At 32.1% G+C, this 20,953-nt stretch overlaps 2 protein-coding genes across 4 annotated transcripts in view; one reads left to right on the top strand and one right to left on the bottom strand.

The window, feature by feature from the left end:
* LOC139513315 (tubulin monoglutamylase TTLL4-like) overlaps window positions 1-7,267 on the bottom strand; it is a 38,732-nt gene extending 31,465 nt beyond the window's left edge. The window contains exons 1-2 of one of the 2 annotated variants that reach the window (XM_071301705.1): window positions 7,206-7,267; window positions 1,437-2,871 (exon numbers count right to left, since the gene is read on the bottom strand). In XM_071301705.1, coding sequence (XP_071157806.1) covers window positions 1,437-2,806 — 1,370 coding nt within the window. In that variant the 5' untranslated portion in view covers window positions 2,807-2,871; window positions 7,206-7,267. Of the gene's footprint in view, window positions 1-1,436; window positions 2,872-3,649; window positions 3,868-7,205 lie in introns of those variants that run through there. The other variant, XM_071301706.1, reaches the window with a different exon arrangement.
* LOC139513316 (synaptosomal-associated protein 47-like) lies at window positions 6,619-20,034 on the top strand. Of its 2 annotated transcripts, none has more exons than XM_071301708.1 (3): window positions 6,619-6,642; window positions 9,387-10,392; window positions 18,445-18,760. In XM_071301708.1, the coding sequence occupies exons 1-3, from the start codon at window positions 6,634-6,636 to the stop codon at window positions 18,750-18,752; spliced, it is 1,323 nt and encodes a 440-aa protein (XP_071157809.1). In that variant the 5' UTR covers window positions 6,619-6,633; the 3' UTR covers window positions 18,753-18,760. The 2 variants fall into 2 exon arrangements, with proteins under 2 accessions (XP_071157809.1, XP_071157810.1); XM_071301709.1 differs by lacking the exon at window positions 6,619-6,642 and adding an exon at window positions 7,331-7,443 and having other exon boundaries at window positions 18,445-20,034.
* The last annotated feature ends 919 nt before the right edge of the window (window positions 20,035-20,953 follow it).

The raw sequence follows: 20,953 nt of genomic DNA, 5'->3' as shown, positions 1-20,953 counted from the left end.
AACATTATAAATCCTCAGATGTGATTTGAATACCAAGTTTATATCTATATACCTATCAATTCATTGAAATTTATGACAATTATCACTACTCAGAGCCAAACATAGACACATTTATTTACTTGCTAAATCTAGGTACACATACACTCAAATTTCACACTGACAATATGCACATGATTCATTTACATGTTATAAAAACTAAACAGGAGATGCATGTAGACCATAGACAAGAAACAAAACATCTGACCAATTAGATGTTGAACATTACAAATAAACTTAGTAAGATAGTATTTAACATGAATTGTTTAGTTTATTTCTTGCCTTGGTGTTCGTTTAAAAAAAACAATGTTTCCTTGTTTAAAGCAATCTCAATAGATCACAATAACAATATAGTGAGATTCAGGGAAAACCTTTATACATTGTACATGTACATTTACATGTTATACATGTAGTTACGCATATGTCATCCATTTTAAAAAAAATAATAAGATGGTGACATTGTTTACATGTACATGCAATGACATGTATAAGAAAGTGTATCTTCAGATAATATTTTCGTTTTTTTTTTCTTGGTCTAGTTCTTGATCTCTGTTCTTCTTGGAACACGAATGGACATTGGGTTTTCTGGTTCTTCGTTGGAGAAAAAAAGCTTACACTCAACTGTAAAAATATGCACTGCCGCCAAATCATTTCACAGGGAGTGGAAAAGCAATTTTTAACTGTCATTTTAGGCCTAATGCTAGCCCTGTGTATGAGCACATGTATGATGGACAGATAAAATAGATACATATTTTTAACTCATATTAATAACTCAACTTCAAAATGCAGAAGTACATCTTACACCAATGAAAGTCGTAAATAAAATATTCATTTAAAATATTTTAATTTGTCTTACATGCACTAAGTATATATACATGATATACATGTATGTATGTATTTAAGTTTAAACACACAAGACTACATTGTAGTTTTTTATAAAATACTTTAAAGATAAATTATGTATATATTTATATAAGACAAAAGATTTAAAAGAATCAGCAGATTATTTGTTAAGCCTAAGAGGATTTGACAAGAACACAATATTCTTGTCTGATTAATATGTGTGGGAAATGTCAGATTATCAGGGAACATCTAACAACTTGGTTAATCATGTAGTTAAACTTCAACAACTTCAAAAAGGCATACATTGCAATATTAAACTGATATAAATTTCTGCACTAAACACGTAAACATGTATGGTACTTCGACCTATAATGGTTTACTTTTATAAATTGTGACTTGGATGGAGAGTCATTTTTATTGGCACTCATACCACATCTTCTTATATCTACGTATGTATATATGTATTTACATTTAATTAAACAAATGTAAAAATACATATTTCAATTACCAGGAATAGATAATGAAACTGTCTTTTAAAATCTTGTTTTTATACATACCCTGGAACTGAATCTTCGTCTTCTTCTCCGTCATCCTCAGAGCCTTCTTCTGCCCTATCAGCTTTCTCCAATTTCTCTCTCTGCTTCCCTTTAGTTGGACTTCCTACAGCTGGAGGTCGCTGTTCATGCAACATTTCTTCAGATTTTGATCCTTTTCTATAAAACATTGTATTGCTTCCATTATTAGATTTATTTTCAATGGTATTGCTGCCACCATTAGATTTATTTTCAATGGTATTGCTGCCACCATTAGATTTATTTTCAATGGGAGAAGTCTTGACATAAGTAGCAGAGACACTGCTTGTTATGCTTTTGGGTTTTGGTTCAGCTGGAGGAGTGACAGTAGTAGCAGTTGTCTGCAGTGGTTTATTGCCCTGTGTCTTATTTACCACAACTTCTTCATCAGAGGGTGGGTTCATCACTTCATTATAAGGCTTTGTTGGTGTGTAATTTAAATTACGAACTTTTGAAGGCAATTCTGGGGTAGAGGATTTACTTGAATTTGAATTGCTAGCACTTCCAGGCTTGGGTATAGAAGACACTTGTCTGATAACTGGTTTTGTTTGTCCATTTTGAATTATTTTTGGATTCTCTGTCACTTTAGTGATAATGTTGTTAATTTGAGCACTGAAGTTTGCAGGTGGTGTGACTTTCTGAATAACAGTTGTACCATTTGTCTCAATAGTTGTAACCTGTCCATTCATTAAGTTTAAATTTGAAGTGACAGTTTTGAGTACAGATGATGATTTGGATGTTTCAGAGACTGGAGTTGACGTTTGACTAGTTCTGGATCCACTAGATGATGATGATTGCTCACGGTTATTGTTCTCATTAAGTCTTGATATTATTTCTTTTGTTATAGGTGCCTCTTTCTTAATAGCACTTTGTGGTCGCATAAAAGAATTAACTGGAAAAGGCACTTGACTTTGGCCAGGATTAACTTGAAGGGCACTTTTATTTTTTTTAATTTTCTGTGAATGCTGATTCTGAAGATCATTTACAATATCTTTGGCACTCAATGGGCGAGCATAAGGATTAGTATTACTTTTTGTGGGTGGCACTGGCTTTCCAATGTTATTTGGTGAAACGTAAGTCTGACCTCCCTGTCTGTAACTAGAAACAGAGTTATTGGTCCGACTTATCCTAAAGGGTGCTGGTACCATTGGTTCATTGTCTGATGCCTGGCTGAGATTGCTGTATGAATGGTGGACATCATTAGGTGAGTATACACCATCAGATTGATGGAAGGCATGTAACTGTTTAGCAACTGGCTGGTACTTAAGCATAGGTTTCTGAGCAGTTTGTCTTAAAGGCAGATGTTTCTTCAAGGAAACATCCTCCATACCAGCATATAACCTTGGGTCCCCCATGTTAACGTGTGGGGATATTTGCTATCTTATTTCCATTTTCAGCATCAGTTTTCTTTAAGGAACACCTGAAAAGAAAAAGAGATTGACTATACTTAAATGTTTTTCAAAGTGAAACTAATGCAATTTAATTGAAACAGTATAAATTCTGACACCAAATCAACAATCAAAAGTCAATAGTAAATTATGAACAGACTACTGATCGTATCATGTCCCTCACTGAAGTCACTCATTTCAATGAAAAATGATACAAATTTGTACAAGGATAATCTTAAATGTGAAAGTTTTAAATCGCAATTTTTTGCAATGCAAAGATGTTAATGCAACAAAGATATTCATAATAATACCCCAATTTTATCTCAATAGTCCATTTGACAATTTACTCACTTTGTTTACAATATATAATTTCTTGAAAAGAGAAACATCATCCACATGTAGGTAGATAAAGCTGTTTATACATTTGTATATACAAACTTTAAGGAGAAGGTTTTAACTTTTAATGTACGCCAGTTTTTTTGCATATAATAATCAATTTTTTTTTAAATAAGTGTTGACATGAAGTCACCAGATTCTTGACTAGTGCAAATAGGAAATCTAGGTTTATAATATATACAATTTTGTACATATACAGATTTAACCCTGTAGATTTGTTAAAAATCAGTTTATCTTATTTTTGGACAAAACGAAATTTTTAATCAGAATGGAATTCCGTTAAATCAACAAATATTGAAAGTGCACATGCAGATTTTCACCTAATATTTCAAATTTTAAAGTTTAAATTAAATCTTAATGCTGTTTTCAGTGCAAAACAGCCAAAAGTTATTTGATGATATATATCAATCTTACCTGATATTGAAAGAAAGTCAACATTGTCAAGTAATTCCAATAAAACTGTTTCTTTGTATGTGAAAATTCAATTTATTTCCAATTCAAATCGATTTCATTTTAAATGTAAATATCTCATACAAAATTTATCTGCTATTAGGTAAATGGGTCTTTAAATATCAAATTTCCATATACATATTATATATATAACTTCTCCTTAGTTGAATACATGTACCATTGACAACAAATTAAGAATTTGGTTCTTTAATATATAAAAACTTGTTTAGATGTGTTTACTTATAATAAAATGAAAGTCCAAATATGACATATGGGCAACCATTTAATAATAGAAAATTGCTTATGTCAATTCCAACACTGTGTTCTGTATGTAGTTTCAGTCCAATAGATTTAAGTACTTATTTTAGTACTTTTTATATAATACATATTAATTCATTTATTCCTAAGGTAACACCAAATTAATTTATTCACTTTACTCAGCACGTTTCAACATGTTACTTTCACAAGAACATTTAGTTTTACAGATAATGATTAGGATGTTACTTTCACAAGAACATTTAGTTTTACAGATAATGATTAGGATGTTACTTTCACAAGAACATTTAGTTTTACAGATAATGATTAGGATGTTACTTTCACAAGAACATTTAGATTTACAGATAATGATTAGGATGTTACTTTCACAAGAACATTTAGATTTACAGATAATGATTAGGATGTTACTTTCACAAGAACATTTAGTTTTACAGATAATGATTAGGATGTTACTTTCACAAGAACATTTAGTTTTACAGATAATGATTAGGATGTTACTTTCACAAGAACATTTAGATTTACAGATAATGATTAGGATGTTACTTTCACAAGAACATTTAGATTTACAGATAATGATTAGGATGTTACTTTCACAAGAACATTTAGTTTTACAGATAATGATTAGGATGTTACTTTCACAAGAACATTTAGTTTTACAGATAATGATTAGGATGTTACTTTCACAAGAACATTTAGATTTACAGATAATGATTAGGATGTTACTTTCACAAGAACATTTAGATTTACAGATAATGATTAGTCAACAAGTTACTTTCACAAAAACATTGTGCCCAAAATCAAAAATTTTATAATATACATTGTACAGTACATTGTACATGTTTTCAGAATCAGCATATATAAAAAACAGTCAACAGTGTAAACAAGCATGTCCCACAAAAAACCATCAGTGGGAAACAACATGTGCCCTGGATGAATCATACCATCAAGCGACTAATTAGAAAACGTCAATGCAGATACAACACAGCTAAAAACTATGATACATCAGAAAACTGGAAAAAATACAGAAAAGCTAGAGATCTTGTCAAGCAGACCATGACAGAAGCCCACGATAAATACATCAGGGGTATACTGAACGATGACAGTGCTAATGAAGAACAGTAAAAGCCTTCCATGGGAAAGAAATTCTGGCAATACATCAAGTCCAGGAAAAAAGACACTGTCAACATTTCAACCCTGAAGAACAGCTCAGGAACAGAAGTAATAGACAGTAAGGGGAAAGCTGGTATATACATTTTTGTACTCAATGAACAGTACGATAGTGTACATTGTATTTACAGACGAAGATATGAATACAATGCCATCTGTTGGAAACAGCAAAATCGACGACATAGAAAGACTAAGAGTAACAGAAAATGGCGTAACCAAACTACTCAAAAAGCTGGACACATCAAAACCCATAGGACCAGACATGATACCAATTAGAATCTTAAAAGAGGCAAGATGTTCTAAAAGATTCCTAATTCCATATATTATTTTTATATTCCATTATGGAATCTTCGTGTGTTTTGGTGTCATCGTTTTGTTCATACTAAAGGATACAAACCTTAAACTTATTTTTTATTGCACAAGACATGTAGATTATCCCAAAATATGATACAAGTTGACCGGAAAAGGAAAAAATAACAAAGACTACAAGTTGACCGGAAAAGGAAAAAATAAAAGACAACCCGACCAAACAATGTATGACTAAATAAACAAATATTGTACACATACATTTGTAAATCTGCATTTTTCAACACAATTTTTTGTTAAAATGGAACCATAAAAGCCTTCAAAGTTATTATTGAAAAACAATCTTTTATAACAAATATATATAAAAACAAGAATGTGTCCAAAGTACACGAATGCCCCACTCGCACTATCATTTTCCATGTTCAATGGACCGTGAAATTGGATAAAAAATATAATTAGGCATTAAAATTAGAAAGATAATATCATAGGGAACATGTTTACTAAGTTTCAAGTTGATTGGACTTCAACTTCATCAAATACTACCTTGACCAAAAACTTTAACCTGAAACATGCACTTTCATTTTCTATGTTCAGTGGACCGTGAAATTGGGGTCAAAAGTTTAATTTGGCTTTAAAATTAGAAAGATTGTATCATAAGGAACATGTGTACTAAGTTTCAAGTTGATTGGACTTCAACTTCATCAAAAACTACCTTGACCAAAAACTTTAACCTGAAGCGGGACAGACGGATGAACGAACAGACAGATGGATGCAGACCAGAAAACATAATGCCCCTCTACTATCGTAGGTGGGGCATAAAAATTTGACAAGGAATTGTCAATTTTTGCCGTGCACTGTAGCTTGATTTACACAAATACACTGATATACGGACATATAGTCTACATTATAAAAAAAAAAGTTGGAAGAAATTGTTGAGTCTGATTAATTATGAAATAAATCAGTTAGAACAAATTGCTAAGTTTGATTAATAATAAAATAAATCAGTTGGAATGAATTGACAATTGACTTGGTACGAATTGTCCAAATCTGGAAGGAACTGGCTTGGAACGAATCAGACTTGGAACGAATTGACTAGCATTCACTGTTTGACACACGTGCACAGTATATCTGCGGAATTTCCAACTGCAGATTTACCACATAGAAGTAGAAAAAGTAGAAGACTGAAGAGAGAAGAATACATGGAGCAGGTGCAAAATATTTAGTAATTTTGCCAGTTTATACAGAAATGTACAGCCAGTACATTCTGTGGTAATGTCTTGTAACAAGGTCATCATTTTACCCAATGGTTTTACAAGAGACAATAAACAAATAGGACATGCATTCTGTATTAAAGCATTTTTGAAATTTTTATTTAAATATTTCATAGTTTTTGTCTAAGTGAAGAGTTCAAACTTGATTAAATTTTAACAAGATAGTTTCTATCTAAAATTATACACGTATGCATATTTGACCCTGCAAATAACAGAATAAGATTTGGTATTAAAATTATTGCACAGAAGTAATGATATCCAAACTTCCTCCATTCAAACAGGTACAAACGTACTTAAATCAAATTACAATTAAAGATTGAAGTGAAAATAGAAGAAAAATATTTTTATATCGAAAATTATACGTGCATTATGTTTCGCTAAATTAGAAACTGAATACATCAGGATTTGTCTCAATTAATTTTCAATGTCCTAAGAACATGCTAATTATTAAAGATAAACAAGTTTCATTAATGAAAATGTAAACATTGATGAAAACATACCCATCACAAACGTGTTACCGCTTGATGATACTAGGCAACATGCCGCTGTAAGTGTCCAATCAATTTCCTTCGTTAATGGTAATTTCAACCAATCATTAACAGGCTGAGAACGAAAAATCGTTTCCGGCAAGGGAAGCAACTGTATTATTGAAAATGAAAGTAGAATGTAAACAAGGGACAGATTGACGAAATGTGTTGATTATAAGATTAAACCAGTAGTGATAGCATTTTTTCGAAGGTAATTCCACTTTCTTAGAAATAGACAAGTTCGATAAAACCGTCTAATGATATAGTTTTAAATAAGATTACTTTTATTTTAGAGAAAATAATGTCAAACTCCTAGATAAAAATCATTTAAATTCTGTATCTGTAGTGGTCCTGTTTAGGCTTTTATACATGGTGGAGAAGAGAGCCGTTGTTCTTGTAGAGCGGTCTTATATGCCTCTACAGAACCTGCATGCACAACTTTATCTGGTAGTTGGTTACAGTGAATAGTTGTTTCCACAAAAAATGAATGTTTATACTGTGGTTTGTTGCTATTTGGTACTTTTAGTCCTCTGGTGTTATTGATGACTTGATGTTCGATGATATTGTCAGTTTCCTAATTTGAATACGTTTTGGCTTTTATCTTTCGTTTAAGGTCGTGCTGGTATGACAAAATTGTCGGCTGGTAGAGCCGGCACCAGACCCTCAACCACCTTGTAAATCAGAATAAGACGGAGGCTGTGTCTTCTTTCCTCTAGCGTCTCAATTTCAAGTTGTCATCTCATTTTTGTTATGGACCCTGTTTCTCGACTCCTGCAAATTTTCTTAATGAATCGTATGCCTCTGTTTTGGATAGGTTCTAATTTGTCAATATCCCATTTCATATATGGGTTCCAGATTTTTGCGCCATATTCTATTGTCAATCTTACTAGGGATATGTATGCTACTTTCCTACATGCATCTGGTACGTTCATCAAGTTCCTCCTAAGAAAGCCCAAGGTGGCATTGGCTTTCTTGCTGATATTATTTATGTGGATACTCCATTTCAGATCGTTTGAGATTTGGAGTCCTAAGTACGGGTTCACTTGTACCTCTTGTATGATGTGTTTGTTTAGCATGTAGAATTTTCTCCTTTTTTGTTTATGGATAGAACATAGCACTTTTTGGCATTGAAACGCATCCCCCATTTGTTGGCCCATATTTCTAGTTGTTCCAAATCTGTTTGTAGTTTTTGTTGGTCTTGGCAATTTTTAATTGTTCTGTATAGTAGACAATCGTTGGAAAATAGTCTTACTGATGATGTTACACTGTCTGGTAGGTCATTGATGTGGCACAGGAACAGGATTGGTCCTAAGACTGTGCCCTGGGGGACCCCAGAGTCAACTATTGTATTCACCAGATGATTCGCCTCCTACGATGGTTTGCATTGATCTTGCAGTTATGAAGTTCTTAAGCCATTTGTGTGTGTTTCCTTTAATTCCATATTGATCTAACTTATGTAATAATTTGTTGTCTGGTACTGTGTGGAAAGCTTTTGAGAAATCTAATATGCCTAATATTTGATTTTAGTCCAATAATTATAATGTCATGAGAAGCCGTTTTACTGTTTTACAGTCACAGGAAAAAAATTAGATAGCCTTTAAATAAGACATCATTAATATTTGAACTTATTCCAACGATTAAATGCCAATATAAATGGTACATGTATAAATTGAAAAACAAGGAGATGTGGTATGATTGCCTATTCAAACCTGCCATGTATCCTGATTAATGACGGAAATCCACCATGAGAGGTGGTAACCAATTTTGAAACATGTATAAACAAATTCTAGTTTCCTTGGCAACAGGAAATATTATAAGGTTGGGATATAGAACTGAAATTTAAACAAATAGTTGTGCAATTTAAGGGACTCCCTATCATTGATTCACATTAAGCTCATTTTATCTACTGAAAACGTTCTTATCCTTCTATTTTTTATTTTTGTCTAGACCATATCTTTCAGAAGCAGTTGCGGATATAAAAGTGGTGAATAAGAATGAACAAACATACAGACTTAATCCTCTATCACTATATACCCCCTTATTTTTGTGATATAAAACAGTTATAAGGTATACAGGTCTATGTCTGAATATTCCTCATTTCATTTCATTGAATTTATGTCTTGGTTCATGTAAATATTGTTGGTTTTTTTTTAGGTAAAAATGTTTAATCCTGGTGAAGTTACAATCAGATCATGGTCAGTTTCTTTCTATGACAATGAGAGTAGAAAATGGAAGTATGGTGTGCTGAAACTGACCCCAGAGTATATAGAGTTCCTGGAAGAGGTGGCAGAAACAGCACACCCATACATCAAATTACTACACCACTATGATGTTACAGACATAAAGAAGTCTCTCACAGGATTGGTCTATAGAGCATTAGTGATAACTTTGGTAGACAAAACAAAATACTGGGTTTCTTCATTAGCAGATCAAACATCTCTTTATAATGTTCTCCAGTATTTCCAACATCAAAATCTCTTCTCAGAAGCAAGGAAAAAATCACAAACTGCCACTCAAAAATCATTTGTCCAAACAGAAATGGGTAGGAAACTTCTGCATAGTGTGCATGATTCAGAAAAGGTATTAAATAATGCTGTTACTGTATTGCATGAACAAGGCACACAAATTGAATCATCTTTCGCAACCATGCATGATATTAACAATGATCTTGACATTGCAGACAGTATAGTTTCTGGCCTAGACAGCTGGCTAGGGAAGTGGAAAATACCACAACAGTACAAAAGGGAAAGCTTAGAAATAATTCAAAGCAAAGATTTGCCTACTGAGTTAGACTATGAGATTTTATATACAAAACTTGAAATGGGAAAGATGAATTATCAACACTTAGGAATTTTAAGAGTCTGTATCCAAGGTCTGTTCATTATGACTGAAAAACAGAAGGTTGTGCATAATTTTGATTGGAGAGCTATATCTTTGGTGAAAGTTTTGTCACTTTGTGAAATCACAGTAACACAATATCGGATAGGTCAACAAGATTTGACTTATGACTTTGTGTGTACAAATTTTCTACCTGTGCTTAGACTTCTTGATGCAAAACTGAAAAGCAAAGTAGAGTTTATAGAAGATGTCTTCAAAGAAGAAAAAATGAAGAAAATGAGAAAACAGAAGCCACTTATTGATTCTACAGGCATGGCAAAAGGTGAGACAATTGTGGGTTATCTAACTTGATTGGTGTAATACATTATAAATTTTATAAATTGAGAAACTAAGATTAATTATCAATTTTAATGACTAGAATTAAACATTTCAACTTTCGTTACAAAAAAGAGAAAAATTTCTTATTTGAATAATTAAAGAAAAATTAGGAAATTTAGATTAAAAAGAAATAAATATGACAACATTTACATGTATAGATAGGTTTCAAATGAAGTAATTTAAGTTTGAGTTATTTCCCTTGGTCTCCATGTTCGAGGGATAAAATGGTAGATACATTTCAACTTATATTTATTCTACCAATATGCAATGCACACAAGTGACTTTAGTCTGATAAGAGATCCTTTCTTCATGGTAGTGATAAATTAAGTAAAGTGAAAAGAATTAACAAAATATTCAGAAACCCTCTTCTTTATAAAGTCTAGCAGTCAGTATAACGATTATGAATAAATTTACACACTTCTGACATGAAAAAAAGGAGAAGTTGCTCCTGCTCAAATTGTGTTAAATAAAAACTAATTATCGTCAAGAATGATCTAAAAAAAATATAGCTAGTAGACATACATGTACAATGCAGTATACTAAATGAACAAAATTAGCTGTATATATTTTCCATTTTTCACAAAAGAGCAAGTCACACTTTTACATATAAAAAACCAACACCATAAGGGGATTTCTAAGTAACAAAAAATGTTTCTAAAAATTAGTGATTCTTTTTTTTCACCAAAACCTATTTTATTCCTAAATTGATTTTCCAATATTTACAAGATGTACACCTAAAATATAACATGCACATCAACATAAATGAGGGTTTGGATGGGGTTAAATGATTAAAGAGTAATGCCCTTATAAAATGAAGATTAGAGAATAACAGGCAAAAAAAATGAAGATTAGAGAAATGCGTGGTCTAATTTTTGAAGATTACAGAAAAAAGGGGTTAATTTTTTGAAGATTAAGGAAAAAAAGGGATGAAAATTAAATGTTTACAGAATAATAGACCCTCATACATTATTCAACCAAAAATTGAATATTCATGAATTTTTAGTTTAAACATATTTTATTTGCTTAGGCAGCAACCCTTTGATTTTCTGGGGGGGGGGGGGGGGGGGGGCTATGGATTTTTTTGGAAAAAAAAGTTTGTTTCCTGTTTTTGGAGAAAAAAATAATTTGTTTTTGACCCTAAGAAATAAAAATTGTTTGTTTCACCCTCAGCTGCCACTATATGTAATGCTAAAATTGAAAGAAAAAAAATTGTTTTCGACTTGTCGCAAAAAAAAAATAGATTGTTTTTCGCCTGAAAATTTGTCCGGAAAAAAAATCCATGCCCCCCCCCCAGAAAATCAAATGGTTGCTGCCTTTGTTCTGCAAAAAGAATGAATAAGAATAAGAATACTTATTATTCCAATCAAGGGCCCTTGATGGTCAGCATGACATGTACATGTACACCAGAGTTGGGGTAATTGTAATTGTAATCATTAATCAGCTGTAATTGATTACAATTTTTCGAGTAATCATTGTAATCATTAATCAGCCAAAAATCTGATTACATGTAATTTAATTTAATCAATTACTTTTCAAAACACCCTGTAATCCTGATTACTTTTAGATTACATTCTGATTACAATGCAATTTTTTTAACTTTGTTTACGGTCAAGAAATGAACCTTTTTGTTATTCTTATTTAATAAATATTTTAAAAAAGCATGTTAAGATAGTTTTGTTTACTTTATAAAGCATGTTGATTAATTTGTATACTTCAGTAAAAAGAATAACGTGTTACAGCATTAACCTGAGAAGAGAAATATAAATACAATTATGTAATTGGCATTAGTTATAAAAGATATTGTACATATATTGACAATTTAAAGATGTATATATATATTTATTTGATAATAACTGTTATATTTTTTGTACTGATAAAATTCGTATATTTTTCAAGTTTTGCTTGGATTTAAGTGAACAATTTTGTTTTCATCTGTGATATTTGTGATTACTGATACATTCTACACCTAAATATACCAAAATATGGAAGGATTAGCCATTATTGAGTTCGATCCATTGTGTACCGAGTCCGCAGAGTCCTATGTTGAGTCCGTTATGACACCAAAAATCAACAAAGTTGCCACAGCAGGAATTGAAACTGCAGCGAATACTTCAGAGCTCGTAAGTAACTTTAATAAAGGTGCTAGTCTGAAGAGACCACTAGACTCAGATTCTTCTAATAAAGAAAGTGTCAAAAAGTTGAGATCAGACGATAGTCATTCTATAGGTACTAAAGTTTGTAGTAATACAGATATGAGTGATTTAAAACATTTAGTATACAGTCTGACACAAAGTATGAATACTATGCATATTTCACTAACAGAACGCATTGATACTTTGGAAAAGAACATGTCTAAAGACTTAGCACAGCTCATAGAACAAAAGGTGAAACATGAAGTCAGTCAGGCAAAGAAGGAGATTAACGGTACACTATCCAGCTTTAAAGATCAAGTCAATGTGCTGGAGGGAAAAGTTAACAGTATGGAACAATCGTACGCCTCAGTAGTTAAACAACCGTCAGTAAATGATGAAAAGAAACTCAATATTGTCATTAAAGGTTTGCCCCATGGCAAAAACGAAGAGAATAATCCACAATGTACATTAAACAAAGTAAATTCCTTAATAAGAGATGGATTAAAACTGTCGAACATCAAGTTTTTAAAGGCTGAGCGCAAAGTGTCACGTGATTCAAAACCTGGATTGGTTATTGCAAAGGTACAATCTTTAGAAGACCATAATGAAGGCAAAATCCAAATTAAAGGGAAATAAATCATTCAGCAGCGTTTATATAGAAAACGATATCCCGTGGGAGGTGCGCTCTCAGCAAAATAATCTCCGCACGATTCTCAAAGAAATTGGAAAGTCCGATAAATATAGAGTGGTTGGATCTAAAATCGTACGTAATCAGCGTGACGGAACCGACGGAAAATAGGAATTTCTTCATCTAAGTTCTTGGAATGTAAATGGGTGGTCTATATATGACAATGATAATTCAGCGTTTAGGAAAAGCGTTCTTCTATGTGGCGATTATGATGTTATAGCTTTATGTGAAACATTCTTAAGAAATTCTGATACCATAAGCGTACCTGGATATAGATTTGTAGGGAATAACCGTTCGTTGTTGCATCGCAATGCTAAGAGAGGCTCAGGCGGTGTATGTTTTCTTATCAAAGATAGCGTATATAACATTTTTGATGTGACCTTGCTAGATTGTTCAAAAGAGGATATTCTATGGATTAAATTACAAGAAAAGGGATCAACTTTATGTTTCTGTTTGTGTGTCTGTTATTTACCACCGGAAGGTTCTTCAAGACGGTGTGACCCAGAAACCTTTTTTGCCGACCTTCTCTATCAGGTTTATATGTATCAAAATGAAGGAACTGTGTGTATATCTGGCGACTTCAACTCACGTATCGGATATAATACTGACTTTATTGAAGGTGTTGATCGCATCCCTTCTCGTGAGGTAATCGATAAAACCGAGAATCACTATGGAGATTTGTTTGTGGATTTCTTAGTCGATAGTAATTTTTGTGTTTTGAACGGCCGTATAGGAAACGAAAACAATTATACATGCGTTTCAAAGAAAGGAAAGTCTGTTGTGGATTATGTTATGGTACCGCATGAATCTATACCTTCAGTGAGCGATTTTAAAGTGAATATTATATCCGACCTGATCGACCGATACAATATGGACGTGCCAGATAAAACACCGGATCATTCGATTCTTGAATGGAAATTAGCTGTTATGAACAAACGTCCGAATGATGAACCAGCATTTGAAACTCAATTCAAGGGAAATAAAAGATATGATACGTCAAGGTTAACAACAGAATTCTTGAATTCGGAAGATTGTGTTAAAAGAATCAGCGAAACTGTCAACCGTATTGAAAATGAACTTTCATCAAATAGATGTATCAACGAAGCATATGGTTCCTTCACTAACTTTTTAATGAACGAAATGGATCTAGCCGGCCTTACTGTAACCAGTCCTATCAAATATGAATGTAAATCGAAGCAAAGTAAGGCGAAGACTTTCTTAAAGCCTTATTGGAGTGAATTACTACAACAGAAGTGGGACGCAGCAAGCAAAAAGGAAAAGTTATGGCTTAAATGTAGTGACCACACAAACATTAAACGTAAATTAAAACAAGAGTATTGTGCTGCCCGAAACGATTTTGACAAACATTTACGGAAAGCAAAACGAACTTATCAAAATAAACTTCAAATGGATTTGATGACTGAACTTGAAAAACCGAACTCTCGAGATTTTTGGAAACAAATTGGCAAAATTGGAATTTCAAATGACAGGCGGGATCAGATACCGTGGGAGGTTATTGATGATAATGGCGAAGTTACTACGGACAAAGAACATGTATTACAAAAGTGGAAAACGGACTATCAAACATTGTTCAACGATCAAACTGACAGCATGTTATATGATGAATGTCACCTAGACAGAATAAAGAAGGGGGAAATTTCATCAGACCCGGAACACGTTGATACATCTTGTTTAAACGAACCTATCACTCGTTGCGAAGTTGAGAAAGCGGTGAGCAGATTAAAATTAAGAAAGGCAGCTGGCATAGACAATATCCCAGCAGAAGTTCTAAAAAACAAAACCTGTATCGATATGTTACAAAATATTATAAATTTTTGTTTTGAAAACGGTGTTTCGCCACTTGAGTGGAAACAAGGAATTATAAATCCAATAGTGAAACCAAATAGTACAGACGTTCGGCTTCCTTTGTCATATCGTGGGATAACACTTTTGTCGGTGCCATGTAAAGTTTACTGTGACATTCTTAATTCTAGATTTGGAGATTGGATTGAAGATTCGGGTGTATTGGTTGATGAACAATGTGGATTTCGTAGAAAGCGAAGCTGCCTAGATCAAATATATAGTCTGTACTCTATCATCAATGACCGTAAATTGTCACGTCTGTCAACTTTTGCCTGCTTTATTGACCTGAAGAAGGCGTTCGACAATGTGAATCGGGACTGTTTATGGTTTAAATTACAAACGTTTGGTGTTAACGGAAAAATCTTGAATGCTGTTAAATCTTTGTATGACAACACAACATGTTCTGTACGTGTTAACAACGTCTTTACGTCAATGTTTCCGGTTTCATGTGGTGTGAAACAAGGGTGTCTGATTTCTCCGACACTTTTTGCTTTGTATATCAATGATTTAGCTACAGAAATTAAGTCTTTGAATAAGGGTATTGATATTGATAGTATAAATGTAAGCATCTTACTATATGCAGACGATATCGTCTTACTAGGTCCAAGTGAGGCAAGTTTACAATGTATGCTTGATTGTGTTAATGCATGGTGCCATAAATGGAGATTAAGTATTAATTGTAGTAAATCAAATGTCATACATTTTAGGCCTAGCTCTGTTGAACGTTCTACTTTCAATTTTTTCTGTGGAAGTCATAGTTTAGTATATGTAGATTCATACAAATATTTAGGCATTTGGTTCAGTGAACATGTAACATGGAATAAAACCGTCAAAGAACTCTCTAAATCTGCCAGCCGAGCTTTGAGCTGTCTGACTGTGAAATTTTACGCTTATGGTGGTATGACATATCAAGTGTTCACAAAACTGTATGAAAGTTTGGTACAACCAATATTGTTATATGGTGCATCGATATGGGGACTTACTGAACATAGACTCATTAATAACGTACAAAATAGGGCTAGTAAAATATTCCTTGGAGTGACTAAATTGACTAGCAATACGGCAGTACAGGGTGATTTAGGATGGCTGTCATGTCATGCTAAACAAAGACTGGAAGTTTTGAGATTCTTTTATAAACTTGAAAATTCAGATAATTCTCGTACTTTCTATAAGATACATTTATGGTCGAAACGAAAACGTAGATCCTGGAACTGTAATGTGATTAAGTTATTTCGCAACATGTCTGTAGAACACTTAATGCAGCCCGGAATTAGCAAAGAACTATTTTTTAAGGTGATTAAAAGTAAATTACGAATACTAGACGAACAGTTGTGGTTTACCAAACTTTGGAATGACAATTCGAATGTGAATGGAAACAAATTGAGGCTATATAGACGTTATAAGAAGGACCTTCAACCTGAACACTATGTTACTAACGCAATGCCACGCCACTTACGAAGTAATTTATGTAAACTTAGATGTGGAACTTTACCTCTGTCTGTCGAGACGGGTCGTTATACGAAACCACCAATACCGTTAGGAGAAAGAATTTGTCCATTTTGTAATAATGCTGTAGAAGATGAAATACACTTTTTGATTAATTGTGACATTTACAGTGACTTAAGGTTTAATTTGTTTCACAGAGCTATGGTCATGGATAATTCTTTTTGTACAAAGTCAGATTTTAATCAATTTGTATTTTTAATTCAAAATGCTGAATTACAATACGAGTTATCTATCTTGGTGCATAATATGATAAGAAGACGTCGCGCTCTGAAAAGTAATCTACAGTCTTAATTGTATATTTTCGTAAAAGTCAAAGTTATATTTAATTTATTTATTTTTTAATTCATGATTGTATATTTCTGTAAAAGTCAAAGTAACAGTTATTTTTTAATTATTATTTTTTTTTTTTTAATTCATTTCAATCATATTCTTTTATTGACTATTTTACTGAGAGGGTTTTAATAAAACAAGATTACTTCGTTTTATTCTTCGCAATCTGTTTGTATAACCTCTTTAACATATATTCTTTTATCACATATCATTTATTTATCTTTTACGTCATTCTTAATTTTGTCATATTTATTTTTAAAAGATATGTTTTTTGGTTTGTTTTTTTTGGGTTTTTCTTTTTACTACTTATGTTAATATTTTTTTTATGATGTGTAATATCCGGATAATTTTAAACATTTTTAACATTTTATTATGTTTTTATTTTTGTATTTGTTAAATAGATATATATTTGTATATATAGTGTCTCATAAGCCTTTCTAGGCTGGGTATTTGTCTTATTTTATTATTGTGCAATGTATATTATATAAACTGTATAAACAATCTGTAGACAAGTATGTGACACTTTAATAAAATAAATTATTATTATTATTATTATTTTTATATTCTAGTAATACTTCTCTTTAACCCTGAATTATTATCTTTTGTTAATATTGTGATTTTTGTCAACTTTGAATTGACAGGTAGAAAACCAATTAAGGTTTGTTTTTATTGCAATTACCATTTGAGTATAGCTGTAGGACAAAAATTCTCTAATTAGCACAAACAAAATTAAAAGTTGGAAAAATTTTGTTTGAAATAAGCAACATTTTATATGTTTTGGACTGGACATATAAAATACAATGATGTTTAGAACTTGTATTTTTTTTTACAATTTGAATAAACAATTTTATTTAAATTTACATAGATTTTTACTGGTAACTTTATTTCATCCATATTTTAACTTCAATAAACTGCACCTTGAAATACATATAAAGTCTGGAAGAGGTTAAAAGACAAAGAGCAAACTCTTTATAAATCTTTATTCAATTAAAGTCAAAATAATTCAGAGATCTAAGTGGAATGGGTTAAAACCTGTGACACAATGTTTATGTATGTAGTGAACTTTTGTGCTTTATCAAATAGATGAAGTTAAAAGTTATCATTTTATAATATATGAAACATAGTCCTTACTAAAAATGCTACAGTATATTAAACGTTTATTCATTCACATCATTCAAAAGTGTTTTTTTTTTAAATTCATTGTAATCAGATGTAATCATGATTACTTTGCCAATGTAATCATTAATTTAATCAGACACTTTCAGAAATGATGTAATTATCATTAATTTAATTTAATCGTACAAATGACAAAGTAATTGTAATTTAATCAATTACATTGAAAGTAATCGAACCCATCTCTGATGTACACATAAAACAATACATTATGAATTGTATGAGATACAATTTAATCAATTTCAAACTTATAACTTATATATAGTTGTTTAACCTATAGAATTCTTTTTAATTTTTTTCATAGGTGAATTGTTTTCTAAAGTGGATGATGAGAAAACTATTTGTTATGACACAGTCCCTGCATACCTAGCTCAACCATCATCTGGTAATGTTTACCAGGAAGGTACTGAAGTTCTCTGTCAGAAACAGATTGTTACAGATGAAGAAGTAGCAGAAATAAGTCAGACTCTACAGAATATTAAATCAGTGGCTTTGTCTACACAACAAGAATTAGACATCCAAATGGACAACATTGAGAAGTTAACAGATAATGTAGACAAAGCTAACCAAAGAGTAAAGGAAACTGTTAGACATATCAATAAACTTACATGAAATGACAATTTACTGGGTATATTTTAAAACTATTGAAAGGATGGTTCTTTTACCAACAACCTTATTTTAAACTGATCTTCTTCAATTACAACTGCAAACTGAATCCAAATTGACATAAATAATATTAAGAAAAGCAAAAATCAATTCTCTGGAACAAATAGAAGTTTTTAACGACCTTGACTGGCTATACAATTTTTTGGAGGCAAAATATACTAAAGGGACATTCAAACTCATAAGGAAAAACTCTGATGAAGCCAGGGTTAAAAAAAAAACAATAAAGACCATCAGACAAACAATAGTACACAAAACACAACAGAGAAAACCATAGACTGAGCAACATGAAGACCAGCAAAAAATGGGGGTCAAATCTGGTGCTCTTGAAGGGTAAGCAGATCCTGCTTCACATGTGGCACCCTTCTTGTTATTCATTTTAGTACAAATCTGGTAATAAGTCTTATCTGTAGATCATGATCATAGTTGGGGAAAAGGGGATTGTATTGTAGTTACAACATTTAGAACATATCCACCATCATCTGTGAAATGGGTATACCATAATGTTCAATCAATGGTGATGGCATCCATAAAACTTTAGAAAAGAAGATTTCAAATTTGTCTATAGAAACCCTTGGTTTAAAAGCTTTCCTGTTTGCAGATACCTTCTATCAAGAAATAATGATAGGTAACACAAGCCTCAGAATAACATATCAACTGAGAGGTATATACTCTGTATGCAGGCACTGCTGGAATGTTGCTGCATACATTTTTTTTGTGGAAATGGATAAATTACATTTAGGAAGCTGACTTCACCATATTTATATCCTGTTCTGTTCCAAATCTGAAATGAACTTTGCAGTTATATATAATTGATGGAAGGACTGATGTTGAATATCTCACTATATTGTCTTGTCTGTAGATAATTATTGTACAAAATGTAGTTGCTAACTTAAGTTGCTAACATTTATCTCATTTTGTCTCTAGTCACTAGTGGAGAGTTGTCTCATTGACCATCATATTTGTACATATATTATGATGATTATCATGATAGGTCATTTTATAATTGTTTTTTGAATTTTTGCAAGATATACATATCTGTCAGATAGGATTCAGCTGACAATGACATCATTTTCATGGTTTATTTCAGGTCAATGTTTAAGTTTTTTGAATGTTTTTTTAATCCATATTAGTGTTATTTTTTGTAATCATGAAATTATATTTTATGCTGCACAACTTCCAGAAATGTGCATAAAGCATATATATTAAAATCTATACATTTTTACTTGAATATAGTTTCTTTGTAAAACCTATTCAAAATGGTGGTTTTATACTATTTCCAAATATTTTGCACTGCATTATTGTTGAAATATGTTAAACCTAACAATTTCACGAACATCTGGAGCTTCATGACTTTCCTTACTGAGGTGGTGTTTGATAATGATGAAGTTAATCTAGGTATGAATGAAATATAAAGATCACCATGACATATAAAAATTTGAAGATTTGATATATGATGAGACAACTATCCACCAAAGTGCATTGCATACAATTAAGAATGTGTTAAAGAGACAACAATCCGACCAAAGAGCAGAAAACAGCTGAAGCTCACCAATGTGTGAGAATATCATGCACCCGGAGGTGGGCTTCAGCTTGCCCGAAACCAAATGTGCACTAGTTCAACGAAAACACAAGGAGTGGACGTCACACAAAACCTCAAAACATATAAACGAACTAAAATTTAAAAAAAAAAAACCAACACTAATAAATGCCAGAGGCTCCTGACTTGGGACAGGCGAAAAATACATGTCTAGTAATACTACAAGATAAGAAAACAATCGCTATACGGAGGTGTTATATTAATTAATAGTTTAAATGTCCAGTGGCAAATATTTCATGCATATTCAGGACGAGAACAAATTAACAAAGAATACAATATTATTTTGATATTTAGGACGTTGTGGAAGAGTCGGTGAATTTCGACTGCCACTGGAAAACGAGGTTATATTGGATAAGTAGGGACAGAAATTTGGCCTTGCAACAGGTCACCTAAATGTACAGATCCCTCCAAGAGTTGTTGTAACGGTTCTTGACGTGCAGAGAGCGTGGCACTCTCTCTATATAATGCATTGACACCTTGAAATCATGGGCTTTTTAAAAGTTGAATTTCATATCAGGAAGGATTTTTGAAAGAAGGCAAATGAGCACTA

Source organism: Mytilus edulis, chromosome 2, assembly GCF_963676685.1.
Source record: "Mytilus edulis chromosome 2, xbMytEdul2.2, whole genome shotgun sequence".
Classification (NCBI taxonomy): domain Eukaryota; kingdom Metazoa; phylum Mollusca; class Bivalvia; order Mytilida; family Mytilidae; genus Mytilus; species Mytilus edulis.
The sequence above is the reverse complement of the archived record's forward strand: the minus strand, read 5'-3'. Positions and strand labels throughout refer to the sequence as shown.

Excerpts from the sequence above, each read along its gene's own strand:
- LOC139513316 (XM_071301708.1), top strand. Across the intron at positions 10,393-18,444 it reads TTCTACAGGCATGGCAAAAG|GTGAATTGTTTTCTAAAGTG; the intron begins GTGAGACAATTG and ends TTTTTTTCATAG.